The sequence below is a fragment of the Brachyhypopomus gauderio genome, chromosome 5 (assembly GCF_052324685.1).
Source record: "Brachyhypopomus gauderio isolate BG-103 chromosome 5, BGAUD_0.2, whole genome shotgun sequence".
In the NCBI taxonomy this organism is placed as follows: Eukaryota; Metazoa; Chordata; class Actinopteri; order Gymnotiformes; family Hypopomidae; genus Brachyhypopomus; species Brachyhypopomus gauderio.
In genome coordinates this window covers 20,297,446-20,317,931 of record NC_135215.1, presented here as the reverse complement: position 1 = coordinate 20,317,931, position 20,486 = coordinate 20,297,446, and the positions used below count along the sequence as shown (strand labels likewise).

The following is a 20,486-nucleotide window of genomic DNA, read 5'->3' as shown; positions in this document are numbered from 1 at the left end:
TGAACAGCCACATGGGCACAACAAAAATACATAGCAATAACATGTAAAGAATTCTGGGATTTGTAGTCACATGTGGTGGCTATGATGATTTCAAGTGTCTCACTTCCATAACCGTGGAGTTTCTGGCTCTGATGGGTTCATCCTTTAATAGAGCAGCCATGTTTTCTGTTCTTAGCGGACGAGGGCATGTCTCCATGTTATGATCAAAACGTAGCTTGACCCTGTGAGCATTAGACTGATGAATTCACTGGCTGACTACAGAATATATGTGTATTCTGTATTTTCTTTGCAGACCTTCTGCATAAGGCCCAAAGGAAGCTTTCATACAAGCTGAAGAACATTTAACCTCAAAAGCTTTGCGTAGAGACTCTTTGCCCTCTATGCAACATGACAACATACCTGATGCATGCTTTAGACTATTTTTTGTTTCCAACAAGAACGTTTTTATTGTCTAACCAATAGTACAAATGAGTTGTCAGCCCCAAATGCTAATAGATACTGATACAGATGGTTACATTAGTGTGTAGACCGGAGGTTATATACCTTACATGCATGCAGAGCCATTGGTAATATGTTATGATGTTATTCTTGCTGTTTGCATTAGCCTTGTGCAATTTGTCTATTCTTTTTGGAATGTATCCATTGTCATTTATGCAACACATGATGTGTTGAAAATCTGAATAATCAACATTCATTTTTAAAAGTGGAAAAGAGAGGGAGTGAAAAAGAGGGAGTAGAAATAGTTTATCTGATACTGAATCAACAGACATCATCACCAGCCGTGGTATGATAATGAGATGGTAATGATATGGTAATCACATGGTAATCTGGTGGAGTTATTCGACACCAGAGAGTGAGCGAGGCGAGTAGGTATCCGGCCGAGGAACTGTCAAAGTGGCACACGCTCTAAACAAAACCACACACACACACACACACACACACACACACACACACACACACACACACACACACACACACACATACACACACACACACACACACGCACACAGAGAGAGACATATGCACCATAAGAATCTAAGCCAACAAACAAACAAACAGAAAGACACAAAGCAGCAACAAAAATTAACACATACAAACAAACAAATGAACAAAAACAAACAACAAATCATGTCATTATTAGGCATACTGCTGATATTAATCCCAAAGAGATTAGCTGGCTAAGGTCAGGTATTTTGATACTCTCTTCCAGCAGACACATGAGGTTTGATTAATAACTGCTGCATTCATAAACAGATATTCACAGCACTTCACCTTATTGCATTTATACCTATAAAGAAGTGATCTTTGACAGAGTTCAGAGATCATTGATTGTGCTGCAAATAAATCTGAAAAGTATCAGTCATGTTTTCCAACAACCAAAATAAAGAATAGGCCATTAATAAAAGGAACAGTTTAATCGCCCATAAAGCAGTGAAAAGGCACTTCCAGTTTTACATCCCTGCTGTTGCCGTCATTCAGACCCGGCGCAATATTGTCCTCTAGTGGTGACCATGCACAACTGTATCACATTCATTAGAAAACCATGTATCCTATGGCATGATAGCAGAAATAAGATTTATGTTAAGTACAATTATCATAATTTCTGATATTTTAAAAGGATCATTTACAGAAGGACATTAAGAAGAGGAGCTTAATAAATAATCCAAGAGCTCTCGTGGTCTGACAGAAAATGGTTGATTTGAACCTGTAAAACTTCCGTAACATGGTAAAACTGCACTTAACTGCAGCGTGCTTAAACCTGGTATTCTTACAATTGCCTATGAATAACACACTTTCTTATCCAAGTCTTTTCTTATAGAGCCGATCTTGAGCCGACAAGGACCGATTTGGCTCAGGTCTGCTGAGTCGATTCTAAATGCTTGTTCTCTTGTGTGGATTGCTGACTGTGTGTTCTGTGGGTGCCCTCTGAAATGTCTGCATGCTTGTGCATTTCCACCTCATTATGTGTGTGTTTTTGTTCACTTCTGTGTATACTGTGTGTTTTCTGTGGCTGCAATGTAATGTATGTGTATGAAGGCCAGTGTAAGGCATCCCAGGGGCTGTATATCTCATAACAAGCATCTATAGTGTGTCAAAATTCTCAGGCAAAAAACCCTTCACTCTGCTAAAACCATGCCCATATTACACATCTTTATTGCCAAATGACAGACTTATAAGCACCTGACAGACCGATCTCCAACATGCCAAACCTAATCATATTAAAAAGCCCTTAGAAGATTATAGTGCCAAGTGTATTTTGCCGTTTCTAAAGCATATGTGGCCACATTAAGCTTGCAATCCTTGGGACCATATCAAACCTACAGGTTTGGTGCCCCCAATATAGACTTATTTTGACCATCAGATGAATTGCAATTACACTCCATCATCATGGTGTTAATTGTGTACGATGTGTCACATACAGCAGCATGTTAATAAGCCCAGGCAGTTTTACTGAAATGGAAAAGTAATGAGAACAGGTCTAATAATCACTCCAGTAGAAGCCTCTGGAATATAAAGGTTCCTAGTGAACATGTATCTAATGGGGTGTTGCAGTCCCCCTTTGGAAATAAACCACGCCAGACTCCATAGTGCATAAAATGGTGTCCACCATGAGTTTGACGCCTGTGTGTGCACCTCATGATTCAGCAGCTGTGGCAGTAAGGATCAGTTTTTAGGATGGAATTTGAACTTCATAACTTTAACTTCATGACCTTTGACTAATGATCACACCTTCCTCTGAGGGATGCTGTCATAAACCTTTGATAATTTTACAATTGCATAGTTTAACAGCTGGTAATGCACTCATTTGTCTGACCATGGGATGCGAGGAATATAGATTCGTAGGAATTTGCAGAACAGAAATATACATGTAATGGGATGTTACAGACAACTGTTTTGTGAGTATAATGCCTTAGAAAGACATTTCTGAAATGACTTGATTATTTGTTTCCCCATTTTGAAGAAGTGAGAGAAAGTGCAATAATCCACACTAAGTAGACATGCAACTAATTCTTTAGCTGAACATACATTTTAAGGGATCCTGTGTGTCATTTACTAGTGATGGCCATGAGAGAAATTAGGATTGCAGATTATAACAACATGAAGAAAACAATGAAGTTTCTCTGTATTTTTGAAGCATCATTATTCTCTAGATACATGGCAACTGCTCTGACACCTCAGGACACTTAAACACTTTTGCACAATGCCACTTTATTTACAACTGATCACTTTAACGCTATCAATCGTCAAACTATCCAAGCTGCTACATTAACACTGTGACCATGTTGCTGCTACCTCATTCCTCATTCTTCTCACCTTCTCTTTTCTTTACATTTTATTCATATATTTAATTGCATTTCATTCTATTCTGTTTTATTTACAGTATATATAAGAGATTGTTATACTTATATTTTATTTCTTTTTTGGATGTAACTGGGACCGCTGGGATCGTAATTTCATTCCACCTCATGGCTCAAATGTGACGGAAATGACAATAAAAATCCTTGAATCCTTAGATAACCGACTAAAGCACAAATAAGATAACTGACTACTGACTAACTCACAGGCCACTTTATTAGGTACACATTGCTAGTACCGGGTTGGACCCACTTTTGCCTCCAAAACTGCCTTAATCCTTTGTGGCATGGATCCAACAAGGTACTGAAAACATTCCTCAGAGAGTCTGGTCCATATTGACATATCATCTCGCAGTTGCTGCAGATTTGTCGGCTGCACATCCATGATGTGAATCTCCCGTTCCACCACATCTCAAAGGTGCTCTATTGTATTGAGATCTGGCAACTGTGGAGGCCATTCAAGTACAATGTCGTGTCATGTTCAAGAAACCAGTCTGAGATCATTCGCTCATTATGACATAGCATGTTATCCTGCAGGAAGTAGACATCAGAAGATGGATACACTGTTGTCATAAAGGGATGGACACAGTCAGCAACAATTCTCAGGTAGACTGTAGCGTTGACACTATACTAATGGACCGAAGTGTGCCAAGAAAATATCCCTACATTGCACCATCAACACCAGCCTGAACTGTTGATAAAAGGCAGGATGTATCCATGCTTTCATATTGTTGAAGCCAAATTCATACCCTACCATCCGAATGTTGCAGCATAAATCGAAACTCATCAGACCAGACAACGTTTTTTCCAATCTTCTATTGTCCAATTTTGGTGAGCTTGTGCGAATTGTAGCCTCAGTTTCCTGTTCTTAGCTGACAGGAGTGACACCTGGTGTGGTCTTCTGCTGCTGTAGCCCATCCGCCTCAAGGTTCAACATGTTGTGCATTCAGAGATGCTCTTCTACATGCATCAGTTGTAACAATTGGTTATTTGATTAACTGTTGACCTTCTATCAGCTCGAATCAGTCTGGCCATTCTCCTCTGATCTCTGGCATCAACAAGGCATTTGTACCCACAGAACTGCCGCTCGCTGGATATTTTCTCTTTTTTGGACCATTCTCTATAAACCCTAGAGATGGTTGTGCGTGAAAGTCCCAGTAGATCAGGAGTCTCTGAAATGCTCAGACCAGCCTGTCAGGCACCAACAACCATGCCACATTGTTGCTTAACACTTAAATCATCTTTCTTCCTCATTCCGATGCTTGGTTTGAACTGCAGCAGATCATCTTGGCCATGTCTACATGCCTAAATGCACTGAGTTGCTGCCATGTAATTGGGTAATTCGACATGTGTTAATGAGCAGTTGGACAGGTGTACCTAATAAAGTGGCCAGTGAGTGTATTCATTAGATAACTGACTAAAGCATACATTACATCACTGACTAAAGCATACATTAGATAACTGATTAATGCATACATCAGATAATTGACTAAAATATACATTACATAACTGATTAAGCATACATTACATAAATGACTAAAGCATGCATTCTCAGCATTAGATTTCTTTTCTAGTATAAATTGCATTAATTTGTCTGCATATAGAGATATAGACAACTGTTGTTCTGCTCCACATCTCTGGGCAAAAAAAGAAAAAGGTTAGATTTGGCTAAAGGTTAGTTTTATTTTTGTGTACAAAACATCTCTGTAAAAAATGTTTAGGTGCTTTCAGGCTTTGGATAATGGAATCTAATCGAAAGCAGTTTCAAGCTTTTAGGAAAACAAATTTTCAAATAAAATTGTTTGGTTAAGTATTCTCGAGGAATTCAGTGCTATAATAACACAATGAGAACACTTGACATCTGATATATGTTAGGGCAGTGGGAATGTGCATGACATGATTAATATAGTGCAACAGATAATAACAAGGTGAATTAATTTACCAGGTCTTCACACTACATTTCCATTGCTCTGTGGGTGAAATGCATCCTGTAAGGATCTGGTCTCATAAGAAGCCTGTACTAAAAGCCTTCTCAGTGGAAAACCATCATTTGTCCAAATTAGTGTAGGCTTCAATTAGTGCTACAGCTTACAATTAAAAGAAAATACAGTCAGTGCTATGCATTATGGTTTATAGTAACCAGTGAAAGACTGGATGTAATTGGACCTGCGTGTGTGTGCACACGCACGCGTGTGCATGCACGTGCATGTTCTCACGCACATTGAGACTGTTCATTTGCCACTCATGACAGCATCATGGCCATGTTGATTAGGAGTGTGTTGTGCTGGTATTCCTTGGCTGTCATTTGAGCTGTCGGCTGATTGAAACACACACACACACACACACACACACACACACACACACACACACACACACACACACACACACACACACACAAAGCAGAGCAGTGAAAGCCCAATCACCCACAGCCCCCTCTGCCTGAGCATCTCCCCAAGCGTCGCCACTGTAATCAGGCACTGATTAGCTGACTCGGGCCCTTTCTCCAGCCTGCTGCTGGGGTTAATTTGCTCGTCAGACAGTGGCGCGGAAGGCTACCGAAAGGCGAATGAAAACGTGCACAGGACTAGATTGCACAGATAAAGCCGACCTGTCAATCAGTCAAGACTCATTGTATGCACAAGAGACATCATCACAGAACACAGGTCTCTCTATCTGTCTCTCTTCGTCTCTCTCTTGCTGTCGGTCTGTTTCTCTCACCCTCTTCCTCACTCTCTTTCTCTCTCAATATTCAATCTACTTGATATACAATTTAAATGTGAGGAGCTTGTCAGAAGAAGAAACCATATCCAATTCAAACAAACAAAACCCTTTGTTCATGTACAAAGGACACAAAGAAAAAAAATAAGGTTAAAAGCATCTCATTAGTTGCATTTCACGTCTACATTATTATTTGATTTTGCATTTTATATATTCCAACTCCAGCTATAATCCTTATATACTAGCATTGAGTGTTGTCTTTCTGAATTGATTGACAAAGTAAGGGTGCATCATATCTAATAGATCATCATATCAAATTGAACTGAATTTAGAAAAAACGTGCTAAAAGTTACTTAGCGTCTACCCAAACACCCTATATAAAAGGGATGAAAATATATATATTTTTGAAAATGTAAAAAATGTGAGTGAATAATTACAGGCTGTATGTTAGTAACCTATATCTAGCCACAAATGACTGCACAAAGCACAATATTTTAATGAAAATTAACGTCACATAACTAAATTATATTATTCTAAATTTCCGATAATCAGATATTTCTTTCCAATTGATGTAAATGAACATTGTTCTAGATAATATTGTGAGATATTTAGCATTCATTGGTATGACACACAGTAAAGTTGATTCATTTGGTTTAACTTAATTTTTTTAGTTATCAACAACAGAGGAAGTAAAACACATGAGGTGACATGAGAAGACATGAGACGTGAGAAGAGAAACCATTGACATGAGAAGCGAAAACCATTATCCTAACCATTATCTAAAAGCTCATTAGATGTGTGATCCTAACGGAGATTCTGAAGCATTGTTGTCCAACACCCCAAAAATTTGAATAAAAATAGTGTCTTTGGTAGCTTGTCTTTTTAAAGCTAAAACTCTCCGACCTCACGCACAGATTTTGGTATTCCTCTCAGGCACGGACGTAGTTTTGGGGGGGGACGGGGGGGACATGTCCCCCCCACTTTTTCAAAAGCCGGTTTTGGTCCCCCCCAGTTTTTACAGTTAAAACCAAATATTTAAGTAGCGACGAAGTCATGTCCCCCCCACTTTTTAAAAAAACAATATCCAAATAGCGACAAATCTAGCACTAGGATCATGCAGCTCCGAGCTCCCCCCCCCCCCCCCCCGCTCAACAATTTTTGTTCACAGCGCTCAACAATTTTCATTCAACCCCCCCCGCTCAACAGTTCGCCACCCCAGGTTGTGTCCCCCCCACTTATGAAATCAAAACTACGTCCATGCTCTCAGGCCACCGATCGATGTGACGACAAGCTTGTGAAGACGTACGTTTTGGCAGTCGTTGCGTTTGGTAAAATGTGCCGGTGGGGCTTCCAGTAGGCTATTGAGATTCGGAATCACTGAGCTACACTTTCCAAACAAGTGTGTCGGGGTCTTAGACCCCCCTCATGCTTTAGGTCACCGTCGAATGTGGGCCAGCTGCTGAAATTAACAAACATTCGTCAGCAGGAATGTGTCTCGATCAGTTTGTACATGCAAATCGAAGCGGACTTGACTAACTACAGAGAAAGGTACGGAAGCCGAGTCAGTTTTCAGACCGTTTGCTTCAAGTGAACGGATGTGATGTCGTCATTTCGTCTGTTTTACTTCGATACGCCCCTTATCTAGGTGAGACTGTATTCGAAATTATTTAATTTTCCTTAGATGGTTACATAGTTTTAAACTATGGTGGCGTTTTACTGCTGGATACTGACAATTGGAGGAAAACTGTAGAAGAGGAAGAACAGTGTGTTAGTCCTCGCGTTGCTCCTTAGTTGCGAAGTAGACCACAGTTGTGCGCAACACAACATCTTTCACCATATGAGTGGCGGCATAAAATATCTGCAAAAATACGGATGTGCAACTTCACTGACTTCGTCCTTCAGTAGAGAACGACTCTCTGGCTCTTCCCCAGCTTCCCAGCTTCAGAGCAAACGAGGTATTTTTATTGGACGCTCGCATATCCGTGTTAAAGCTAAATATATTACGATCTGTACTACGTCTTTGTTGTCATGTATACTGTAAAGTTATGGAAGGGTTTTCCCAACCTAGTTGGTACATTTTACAGCTTGACACATGACATTGTTAATCAACCTGTTTTGGTTTTCGAACCTTTGTTTTCAAGCGCTGTTACTGCAACAGCTGTTACCAGTGTACTTTCCTGGTTGTACATGTGTTGTAGTTTAGGACAGATACACTTGTTTAGGACAGATACACTTGTTACACTTGTGTATACAACAGAACGTCAGAGCAGTTTGTTATTGCTACTGTTACTAAAATATATCAGTAGCCCTATTTGACTTGAAATGAAATCGGTTTAATATGATGTCCTTTGGGAACTTGGCTGGTCTAGCCACTACATGAGAAGACACGCAAACACGGCTTGGCTGTGACATACCCTATGTTCCAGAAACCTGTGCCCACGAATAACCACGACTTTTCCATTACGGTTCTGCTTCAGTTCTATGAAAGGAGAAGAAATGTCCGGTTTACTATTGATAAAGTGTACTATTAAGAATAGTGTCTTGTCAAAATATGCCAATTCCAATAACAATTCCGCAGACTTTTATAAGGGCACAATCTAAGACTGCATGTGGTCTTGTGTGTCATTTCCTAAAAGCTCTTAATAGCCAGGCATAGTCATTTGAAGGCGGAGGCATGGTTATGTGCCTCTCAAAGTGAAAGCATTTGTTGGAATTTTACTAGAAACCCTCTTTGATTTTATGAATTCCTCAACAAGTAGCTAAAGGACATTCGTAAATTTACACACTATGTAATTTTTTTTTCTGTTTTCTTCTGTAAACTTAAAATAACAAGTCAATATATATTACGACTTCTTTCTGCTTTCTTATCTTGCACCTGGGTGAAGATTACATTTTTACTCATAGGATAGCAAATGGCTTCAGAATGGTGGAAGCGGTTCCACCTGCTGGAGGACAACGGTACTCTGCGTGCGGACAACAGCTGTTTTAGTGCCACACAGAGCACTGTGCTGTCAGGAGTGAAGTTTGGAGGAGTGCCCGTAGTTCTGCTGCTTGACTTCATCGTCTTCCTGGTGAGTTTTAGATCTGAGCTCAGATTTATATAGCACCTTTAAAAATGGGGTTGCAAGGTGCTTTACAATGAAAAAGACAAATCACTTTACAGTGAAAAGTAGATATACATACACTTAAAATAGGTCTTTCTTAAAAGCAGTGATGATGGCGAGTATTAGTTCTCTTTGTACAAATGCTTCAGTGTATCAGTAGATCTCAAATCATCGAAAAGGAAATTCCAGAGTTTAAGCCCATGATAGCTAAGAGTAGGAAGTATAATAATGAAAGTGCTCTAGCAGGAGAGACGTTTCTAAGGTAGGGAAGACTGTGTATACATTTAAAACTAATAAGAAGATATAATGGAATATAATAGAATCTAAAGAAATCAGATAACCAGTGGAGGGCTCGGAGAACATATTTTATTCTGGTGCTCTTCAGAACTCTTCTTTATAAGACTGGGTGAGGTCTTGATGTTTATCAGCTATAGGAAGCCCACTAGGGAATATTTGAGAGCTATCTTCCATATCACTGACTAGTGGAGTCAATGAAATTCTAGCCACATTCAAATTCTTCACACTAATTATTTATGCATTTTTCCCCAATTCAAACAGAATTCATTGTGAAAAAGACATTTACGTTTCATTTTATTTTATATTGGTTTACATCTACATCGGACTGTCATTGTATCCACTCTCTGATACTTCAGTCTTTTGCCAGAATCGTATCATGAGAGAATGCTTACATGTTTTCTTTCTTGATGAAAAGTCAAGAAAGTGATCCTTTAAACTACAGATCTTGGGGGGTGGGGGGGGGGGCATCCCTAATCCTAACCACTAATCCGAGCCACACTTCTCTACATCAGCAAACAGAATACACACGGCAGCTCCAACTGCACCACATAAAATGTTGTCCATGGCATTCGACAGTTTGTTTTTTACAATGCTCTTAATTCTATGTGTAATTTTGCCACTGCTTCATGCAGTGTGCACTGTGAAATATCTGACTTGTAATTCACAAAAAAAAAATCAAGGAAAGTTCTTTTGATTTGTCTCACCCTGCAGTTTGTGAAAGGTGTCAGCCCCAACAATGGGGAAGTGGCAGAATTTAAACCGGAAATATTGAATAACTGCAAATATTTTAACTGCAAAGATTAATATGCAGATCCCCTTTGTGTTATGTTTTTGCATTTGTTTCTTTATTTTAAAAAAGTTAATTCAAATTAAAATGTCCAAACACACTGCATGATCTTCAGTGGGTGATTGGTCCGATTGTTCTGAAGTCCGAATGTGTGCAGGTGCGGTTGTTTGGTTCGATTGTTCTGAAACCCATATGTGTGCAGGTGCAGATGTTTGGTCCGATTGTTCTGAAGCCCATCTGTGTGCAGATGTTTGGTCCGATTGTTCTGAAACCCGTCTGTGTGCAGGTGTTTGATCCGATTGTTCTGAAGCCCGTCTGTGTGCAGGTGCTGCTGCTGATGTTCTCCTTCATCAGACGAAGACTTTGGGATCATGGGAGACTGGCGCTAGTAGCAGAGACTGAAGGGTGTGTAATCACATTGCAATAATTGTACAATTTATATATTCACTTATAGTCCATAACTTCTTTGGAAAAAGACAGTTACTACTAAATGGTAGCAACATTACACATTTCATTTAAATTCATCACACATTTCATTCATCTACTACTACTACAGTTTAACTGTAGTTTAACCTCTGTGACCAACCTTTTGCGAATGTAATATTTCACGTGTTTCTGCTGCTGTAGTGTAGCTAACACTCACTTTATGTGTTTGGTTGAAAGGGGGTTAATATGAAAACCTGTAAAAATGTTTTTGCTTCAGATTCAGATGCTTTAGATAATTATTGATGACCTTAATGAAGTTAAGGTTTTAATCCTGTGCAAGATAATGAGAGTGAAAGAATGAGATTATAAAACTAGGAGCACAGGACATTACCCCGCTGCTGCAGAATGTCGTAATACATTTTGGTAACCACAGGTTCAGTGACATTTCTAGACGTCGCTACAGTCGTATGACGTCATTCATGTCCATGGAGGAGCCTGATTACGAGAGGGTAAGTTTGAGCATCTTATAAAGTATTTGTGATTGTCATCATCATCATTCTCATCGTATCCTGGATGATGTCATACTTCTTTCTCACAGGGGTTGTGTTCTTGGCTCACCTTCATCATCCGAATGGAGTGAGTGTTTTATTCCCTAATCCATGAGATTTTACATTGGATCAAAACCTTGAAACATGGTGCGAGATCCAGAAAGCACCGCAGCATTGAGCACATCGGAAACTCGGAAAGTTTAGAATCATACGTGTGTGTGTGTGTTTGTGTGTGTTTTTGTGTGTGTGTGCGTATTTGCAGTGAACTAATGGTGAAAGAGAAGTGTGGGATGGATGCGGTGCACTATCTGTCCTTTCAGCGCCATCTTATTATTCTGCTACTCTTCATGTGTGTGCTGTCTGTCTCTGTCATCCTCCCAGTCAACTTGTCTGGAAATATGTTGGGTGTGTAGCGCACAAACACATACACACACTGTCACAAGCAAAATTGCACAGACTTAATGATAATATAATAAAAGGACTGCATTTGTTTTGCAAATAATACTTTGCAGTAACTGGTAGTAGTAGTAGATCTATGAGTGTATGATGATTCTAGTGAACTTGTGTGAGAAAAGTGCATCCCTTTTAGAGGCTAACTCTCATTACCCCAGAGCAAATAAGTGGGAGTGTGTATGACTCTCATTGGTTGACTGGGATCAACAGCTCACAGTATCCCATTGAGCAATGACAGTAGGTAATGGATGACCAGTGACTGTGTTCTCTTCTAGGGAATGATGCTTATAACTTTGGCAGAACAACTATTGCAAATCTTCAGCAGGGGTAAGTAAGCTTGCTAACGTGCTCATGCTCTTATGTGTGATTTGTTAATTTATAGTATTATACTCATAATCATGGTGTTGAATTACATTTCTTCAGCATTCTTGTTCTTGTACACCCATTTAGTTATACAGTACCCCTGAACAACAACACAGACTATCCCTAAAGTACTAACAAGGCCCTGTCTAGACATGTGAGATCTTATGAAATATGCCATACACATGAATTTTGTATCTTCTGGAAATAGGATTAATTTTGACAACTTTGTTGTAGCCTCAAATTTATGTGCAGCTTCATGATTCTCAATGAAAATGTAATGTTAACTTTTTCTCAAAATGTTGAATATGTTTCGAATATCCAAAATTCACCCCCTATAAGCATCACAAAGGGGAGCCTAAAAAAGGAACCACACATGCCTTTGTGAAAACAAAATTGCTTTTGCTTTACAGAGATAAACTGCTTTGGCTGCACACAGTGTTTGCACTTCTCTACCTCATCCTCACAGTGGCACTGCTGAAGCATCACACCTCGTCAATGAAGTGCACCAGAAGGGAGACCGTGAGTGAGCTGCTTACAGATACATACTCCTCTCTCAAACTAAGAGGTGGGCGATATGATGATACAGTATCAATATAGGGAGAAATGACATCATATGATATCATGACCAGATCATGAATATCATTCATAAAAATACAACATCCAACAACTAGTGATGTCAAAATTCAATGTAGTGGTTACTACAAGTAGCTGATTGGCTATTCCATTTTTTGTGTTTAATCGCCCTTCAAACTTTCTTTGCCAATTATTTTAGTTTTATAGGTAATAGTTTGAATAATGTAAAACATAATCTCATTGTTTTTTATGGTCTTAAAATGTCTTAATGCTCATTTGCTGTTATTTGAGTTATTTGTTTGTAAAACCATCCACCACTATCTCTTTCATAGGTGAAAAGAGAGACATGGATAAAAACTATCATGTTCACATGCATGTACACACACAACCTTAGATTTTGCAGTTTCTTCTGCTTTGCTTCACTCAGACCAGAAGAACCTTGTTTGTGTACTCCATCCCTCTCACAGCCAAAGAAGAGAGTTTAAGGACACATTTTTCGTAAGTGGGAATAAGTCTGACAACAGTTAATACTTTGAATGTTGCAGATAATAAAACTGAACTGACCAACAAAAGCCAATATTTTTTCTAGGATCTTATGAATATTTATAAGATCAGTTATAGTATGGACTGCATTGTAAACTTCCCTTAATCTGTGACATTATTATTATTATTATTATTTTAATTTTAATTTTTTTTACTTTTATTTTTAATCAAATAGTTTTGAATGTGTTGTACATGTACTCCCCTTTAACTGGCTTGTTTTCTGCTGCATTTGCAGGGAGGCATACCCAAGATGCATTGTGACAGATATTTTTCTCTGCTACGATGTGACCAAGCTCATCTACCTGACAAAGGAGAGGTAAGGAAAATCTTAAAAGCACATCCAACACTTTTTCACTCCGTCAGTGCCTTTAAAACATAAGTGGTACAACTTCTGAATCAGACAATGCAGCTCAGTTTTTGGATTCATTAAAATTATTCACTTAAATGAAAACCATTATTGTTTTGGTTATGGGCACAGTTTGCTTCACTACAGTTCGCTCCTCTAAGTATGGAGGTAGTATCTCTGTCATCAGTTCCTCATGACAGTGCCCTTATGCAACAGTAACTATTACTGTCATTGTAACTCTCTTAGTATTGTCATTTAGACAAGGCTCTTCTATGCTCTCACCTGAAAAATGAATGTAATGTTGCTGTTTTCACAATTCGCTAACATCGCACAGCGTTTTAAGACACAATTTAATTGACGGTCCAAGCGTGAAGCTTGACTGTTAACCTTTCACCGTGTTCTTACACCTCCTCTGTGTCTCTGCCGAAGTTGCAGTTATTTGGAAAGAGTGGGTTGGGTTCCTGTCAGGTTCTTACTGTCGGGTGATCTCATCCAGGAAGCGTGCAGAGCAAAACCTGCAATATTACCGCAAGGTCATGGAGCGCTCCAGGAGGCCAGAGGTCATCCCCTCCAGACCAGGTGGACACCTCTGCTGCTGTTGCACATGCCATGGATGCGAAAGGGTAACGTGGACTAAACCATTCCTTGTGTGTGGGAGTGTGCATGTTTGTGGGTGTGCGTGATAGGAGTAAGCTGTATCATGTCTAGCAGTGTTGCCTAATCCTTCCTACCCCCATTTTATCAAGAGATGGGTGAAAACTAGCATACCCATATGTTTGTGTGTGTGCAGGTCGATGCTATAGAGTACTACAGTTCTCATGTGGCAGGACTGGACGTGAGGTTGAATCAGATGAAGGAGATCCCGCCGCGTCCTCTGGGAATGGCCTTCATCACTCTGCAGGCTGAAGCCATGGCAGCTCAGTGCGTTATCAGCTGGTCATCTACCAGAATGAAAAATTACAAACAGTGTTTGAAAACGAGCATATTAAGAGCATGAGCAAACTCACTGAAACATTCCAGTGATGCATTGTTTACATATTTACAGATTTTTGCCTGTCGTCGTTCATCAGTAAAATTTCTGTGGAGACGCTGAGGTCCGTGTTGTGTGACCTCTGCCTTAGAGACGTTCCCCCTCTAGATTTGAGCTTTTGTTCTGTGTTACACAATACATGAATTTACAGTTTGTGATGAAACAAGTATCTTAAAAAAAAACAACACAGCATAAAAACTGCTGACAGAACTATAGCATCCTAAAATTGACAGCTGCGGGGTCAGACCGGAGAAGGTGAGACAGTATTCCATCCCCCCTCTCCTCTCAGCATCCTGCAGGACTTCAATCCTGTGAAGTGCAGAGCAGCCCCCGGGGAGACGTTCGGAGAACATCCAGTCAGAGGTCAAGCATGCTGCTGTGGTGCGGAGCCTATGTCTTCATCTGCTAGTGAACAACTGAATGTGAAGAAATGGAGAGTGAGCTACGCCAGCCACCCTAATAACATCTACTGGTAGGTCATGCATGAAGTGGCTTCCCTGAAATCTTAGGCAGTGTTGTGATGCATGATTGAAATGGCTGTGCCCCAATAGTTTGCACAGCATTGCAGTAGCATACAATTGCTGTTTTGTCTTTTAGGCAAAATCTGTCAGTCAAGGGCTTGTGGTGGTGGTCCCGATGCCTGCTGATCAACATCTTTCTCTTCATCTTGCTCTTCTTCTTCACCACTCCCTCAATAATCATCTCCACCATGGACAAGTTAAACATCACAAAGCCCATTCAGTACCTAAATGTATGTGGCTGTATAATTGCAATCTAGCTCGCATCCAAACAATATAACTCCTCTCAACTCTACAGTGGACCTCAGCATGCACTCACACACCCTCAACAACAGAAACAGCCAGAATATAGACCAATAGACTTAGAATGTGCTGTGGTATAGTTGCACAGCAACTTTTGACCCTTTATTGCTTGTATTTTGTATCTGTGACCCACCAGAGTGCTGTTATCAGTCAGTTCTTCCCAACTTTGTTGCTGTGGTCCTTTTCTGCACTGCTGCCTACTGTGGTCTACTATTCCACACTGATGGAGGCCCACTGGACCAAGTAGATACTACACATGAGCATGCACACACACATATACACACACATATATACACATTCATCCATGCACACACACACAGATTTAAATGCCAAACTCTTTCCGTAGGTCGAGTGAGAACATGAGTATGATGTATAAGCTGTACATCTTCCTGCTTTTCATGGTGCTCATCCTGCCATCACTGGGCCTGACCAGGTCTGTTCCCATCTAATCACCATGGCCATCAGATGGCTGCTTCTTAACGTCTCCTCCCATATATATGCCGCTGCCTGTTTCACCAGTGTGCTCTGAGAGGGTTTCCCATGTGACATAACAATGAAATCACCTGCTCATTACCACATTAGGAGTTACTGCCATTACACTGTCGTAGTGATGGTGAAGTGTCACATGGTTATCAGGTGTGTTGAATATCACTTTTTTCCATCCAACAGTTTAGATGTGTTTATGCAGTGGCTCTTTGACAAGCAGTCGAAGCGGAAGCTGAAATTTGAGTAAGTGAGGTTTTGCTGTCCTTCAGAGTTTGACTCTCCAGCTGTGTGTTCCCCTAGTGCTCCACTCGCCCTTAGCTTCAGGTCTCTGTCTTTATATCTGTGGATGAGTGAGGATGATCCTCTCTGAATCTGATCCCTTAAGAAATTCCCCTGTGTTCTGCCTCAGGTGTGTGTTTTTGCCGGACCAGGGTGCCTTCTTCGTCAATTATGTCATCGCCACCGCGTTTGTGGGTTCCGGAATGGAGCTGCTACGGTTACCAGGGCTACTGCTCTACGCAGTGCGCCTCGCCATCGCACGCTCAACTGCAGAGAGGAAATATGTGAAACGGGTTAGCCAATGACTTTTGACACATTTCTTTCTCTTTTTTTTTTGTTATTCCTCATGCTGTGAATCCCCCAGGGCCCATTTACATAGGGCTCAGGTCCAGTGGGCTAGCACAAGCAAAATTTTAAGATGGATTTACAAAGCTGAAGTATTTCATGTTTATGCATGACATTTCTCACCACTTTATCCTTTAACTCTTACTCTATTTTTATAAAACCCTCTAATGTTAGGAAAAACCCTTCATTCCACTTCAGCAATATCACTGGTCTACATTTTTCATGACAGAAAGTGCTGAAATGCCGATCCAAGCTTTTGTATCATCTTAACTGATGCCATCTCTGCTTATATTCTGTGTGAAGAATCAAGCATACGAGTTTGAGTATGGGGCCATGTATGGATGGACTCTGTGTGTCTTCACGGTCATCATGGCCTACAGCATCACCTGTCCTGTCATAGTACCATTCGGTAAGAGAACTGCCCCCCCAATTTTCATAGTTTGACTCTGTCCGGTTATTGTATGGGTTGTGAGTAGACGGAAGTTGGGAAGGGAATTTGTTTGTACAGAGTTCGAGAAAACATTTATAAACAGATGGGTCAGATGTGGACCGTCACTGCACATTATAAATACGGATGCCTTAGTCCCATACAAGTAGAATCAGGATGGCTGCACATGTATGATCTAAATCAGTTTTCCACCCTAATGAACAAATGATCCTGGTCCCCTGCATCAGATGAGTGTTTTGCTTAATCAGGGAGCATTAAGATGTTCAGTGCCTGCATAATGTACTTGCTTAAATAAAAACTTAGACATTACGTCCTGTCATGCAAACATTTATAAATGGTTTACATAGGTTCCCAAGAAAGCTATGCATATGTTGAAGATTAAGATTAAGATTCTTTATTTGTCACATGTGTAAGTTGTGGCAATACAAGATACACAGTGAAATTAATGTCTACCAAAGGCATTTAGTGCTAGTAATAAATCTGTTATGATATAACCGAATGATAAAATTATTAATTTATTAGTAATATATTTATATCTAACCTAAGCCATAAACGGTGTTCATGACTCTACCAGAAAGACCAGAAAGGCACTTTTGACTGGGACACTGCCCAGGACTTTACTGGCATGTTTTGCGTTCACGGGGAACATGAGTAAGCTGTGGGACACGTAAACGAAAACACAACCACCACGTTCAACATGATGAGCGCCACGGCGACCAAGCGGAACTGCAGGGGGAAGGAGGAGACCTCCGTGCTGTGCTGCGTCAGACCCTGGTGGTGTGCCGGTGCTGGAGGGGCCTGCGCTGAGGCTTCACTGTTTTGGGAAGAGCGTAAGCGTGAGTCAGGCGACCGGTTAACAGAGCACGTGCCTCCAAATAAACCACAGAGAGGAAACTACAGAACGGAGCTGTCATGCTCCAAACACGCAACGCCCATCCTCCCTGTTGGCTTGATGCGCTAGTTGTTTCTGTACAAACAGAAAAAGGGATTATGGGTGAAAAATTTATAAAAAGGAGCTTTATTTGTTTTTCAGCTAATGGGGCTTAATAACTTTCTTTTAATAACATTCCAGTGTTTTAATGTTATCCATTCAGTTCCTTTTATAAATGAGGTTCCAGATTATGCAGGAACAGCACCGTTGGCCAGTGTGATGTATGCTTTGGAAAGTCTTTGTTTGAGCAGGTTTTTTTTCTGGCTGTTAGACAAGTGTGTGTGTGTGTGTGTGTGTGTGTGTGTGTGTGTGTGTGTGTGTGTGTGTGTGTGTGTGTGTGTGTGTGTGTGTGTGTGTGTGTGTGTGTGTGTGTGTGTGTGTGTGTGTGTGTGTGTGTGTGTGTGTGTGTCCAGGTTTTTTGTACATGATCTTAAAACACCTAGTGGACAAACACAATCTATACTTCGCCTACCTGCCTGCCTGCCTCGATCATAAGGTGCACACAGGAGCTGTCAATCAAGCCTTCGCTGCACCAATCATTTGCCTCTTTTGGCTCTACTTCTTCTCCGTCCTGAGGGCAGGTAAAAAACCCACCAATTTAATTACTAACTAATGATAATTTATTTGAGCTGTAATATTTTTTTTTGTACATATATGTGTGTGTGTGTGTGTGTGTGTGTGTGTGTGTGTGTGTGTGTGTGCGTGTGTGTGTGCGTGCGTGCGCATGCACTTTCAGGTTTCATGGCTGTTACTACTCTCTTCACATTGGTGGTTCTGTGTCTAACGATTTTCATTTGCATTGGTTATACCTGCTTTGGATATTTCAAATATCTCAGCCCTCATACCTATGATGTAAGTTCACAGTCTTAATGCAGTTCTGTTTGTGTTTGATTTAGGTGTCCCCACAGTAGAATGCCACAGTAACAACCATGTATGCAATATTCTATATTTTAACACCTCACAGGTTAAGGAGGAAGATAAGGAACCTATTGATGAATCTTCAGAAAGCTCCTGTGGCTTGGTGAGTTTGAATTTCATTCAGACCTCATTCATAAATATAAACTCCAAATATAAGCTACAGAATTGTCCATTTTGCTAGAAAACTACAAACGTATATTAGTCTCCATCACTGGATAAACAGCAATAACACGGGGATACTTAGAACCACTGCTGTGAAAACAGCCTTTCTTCATAACACCATTACATGAAGATCATTTCATCCTAGCAAACAGGAGCCCCTCAGCAGTTGTTCATGCGTGTTAACTGCGAGTTAAATGCGTGTTGTGGTAATAGATCTTCCCAGATTGTGACACAGTCCCAGTGGGGGCCACAGCCTCATAGATCCCAAGCTCCTGTAGCTCACCAGGAAGGCCCCACTACCAACAAAACGATCATGGATCCAGTTCCTAAGGGAGCAACAGAACTGACTTTCTTTTGAATATGTTGTTGTGGATAAGAGCAAAATGCTGCAAATGTCAATCAAGATGATGTACAGAATATCTTGCTGGTTTTAAAGGCGCAGTCCTGACTTTTTCGCTGAAAGTCATCACATACAAACAAAGTAAATTTTCAAGGCAAATAAATATATTTGCTAGGATAATGACCTAGGAAATTATTTACCAAAATGCACCTTTTAACTAACGGAATATGTACAACTACAAAATGTCTGTCTTTTTCAGGTATATCTTCCTAAGGTTTTGAATCCTGACACTGCCTCTGAGTCCTCTAGGGGGTTGAGCCCGCACAATTCCTACGGCACAAGTGATACAAGCCCACCGTTCCTTGGCACTGAGGAAGACCTGCAGGATTTGGACAGTTAACGGCGCCATCAATCAAGAGATTTAAATGTCAAACAGTACTCTGACTTTAAAGGCTCTGACTGTAAAAGGTAAAGCTGGCACTGGAGAAATACTAATTCAGGACAAACTCAAATTCAAACATTCAAGTTCAGGTGAAACCACACAGACCTGCGGTGGAAGGAAAAGAGCCTTCCACTAAAGGGACCACAAGTTAAATCATCACAGCTGCTGACCTGATGGTTCTGGGTATCTTTGGGAATAAAGCCATCTTTATGTTCCCCATACACTTGTTCCAGTAAAGTGTGGGTCAGAAATGGAGCTCCACAAATTCTGCTTTATGGATCTTTTGCCAAGGAGAAGCCACGTAATCAATGACTGTTGTTTGATGTTGGTCAATTAATGCTTTATGCAAATGCCACCCAAATGCCACAATGAGCTCAAACTGAGGCAATATGGGAGTATTAAGAGCATCTGATTTATATGAGCATATACATTTTTATCAGTATAACAGATGTAAATCATATATCATCAAACAACTACTTTCGTATGCTCTAATTTTTATATTCTACTTTTGTGCTTCAAAAAAATGACATGAGTACAGTGTCTGAATTTCTCATGAGTGTTTATTTCATACTGTGCAATGGGAGTGTGTGCACGTGCACTTAGACACGTATGTCTGAGGGCGTACGTGTGTCTGTCTGTATAAGTGGCCATTTCAAATCCTCGGCAGTAGATGGCGTTGTAATCCAAGGATGACTTTCCGAGAGGTCCATGTATGTATGTATGTGTTCGTGATTAGATCCTTTGTCCTAAACACTGGGATTTTTAATGAG

The 20,486-nt window shown here is 40.4% G+C and overlaps 1 protein-coding gene across 7 annotated transcripts; it reads left to right on the top strand.

Annotated features, from left to right (window-relative positions):
* The first annotated feature begins 7,362 nt into the window (after positions 1–7,362).
* On the top strand, positions 7,363–20,256 carry tmem63a (transmembrane protein 63A). 7 transcript variants are annotated; one of them, XM_077006333.1, is made up of 23 exons: positions 7,363–7,622; positions 8,979–9,145; positions 10,549–10,667; positions 11,122–11,197; positions 11,287–11,324; positions 11,499–11,641; positions 11,965–12,016; positions 12,463–12,571; positions 13,053–13,123; positions 13,404–13,484; positions 14,011–14,137; positions 14,305–14,435; positions 14,834–15,016; positions 15,142–15,295; positions 15,502–15,608; positions 15,712–15,798; positions 16,035–16,094; positions 16,261–16,423; positions 16,779–16,884; positions 18,268–18,435; positions 18,591–18,706; positions 18,819–18,875; positions 19,534–20,256. In XM_077006333.1, the coding sequence occupies exons 2-23, from the start codon at positions 8,987–8,989 to the stop codon at positions 19,672–19,674; spliced, it is 2,448 nt and encodes an 815-aa protein (XP_076862448.1). In that variant the 5' UTR covers positions 7,363–7,622; positions 8,979–8,986; the 3' UTR covers positions 19,675–20,256. The 7 variants fall into 7 exon arrangements, with proteins under 7 accessions (XP_076862448.1, XP_076862451.1, XP_076862447.1 ...); XM_077006336.1 differs by lacking the exon at positions 7,363–7,622 and adding an exon at positions 7,658–8,029 and having other exon boundaries at positions 18,691–18,706; XM_077006332.1 differs by lacking the exon at positions 7,363–7,622 and adding an exon at positions 7,659–8,029 and having other exon boundaries at positions 8,960–9,145.
* The last annotated feature ends 230 nt before the right edge of the window (positions 20,257–20,486 follow it).

Coding starts and splice junctions, on each gene's coding strand:
- tmem63a (XM_077006333.1), top strand. CDS start 8,987: ATGGCTTCAGAATGGTGGAAGCGGTTCCACCTGCTGGAGGACAACGGT. Junction 15,609..15,711: donor ATGGAGGCCCACTGGACCAA/GTAGATACTACA, acceptor CTCTTTCCGTAG/GTCGAGTGAGAACATGAGTA. Junction 18,707..18,818: donor TCAGCCCTCATACCTATGAT/GTAAGTTCACAG, acceptor AACACCTCACAG/GTTAAGGAGGAAGATAAGGA.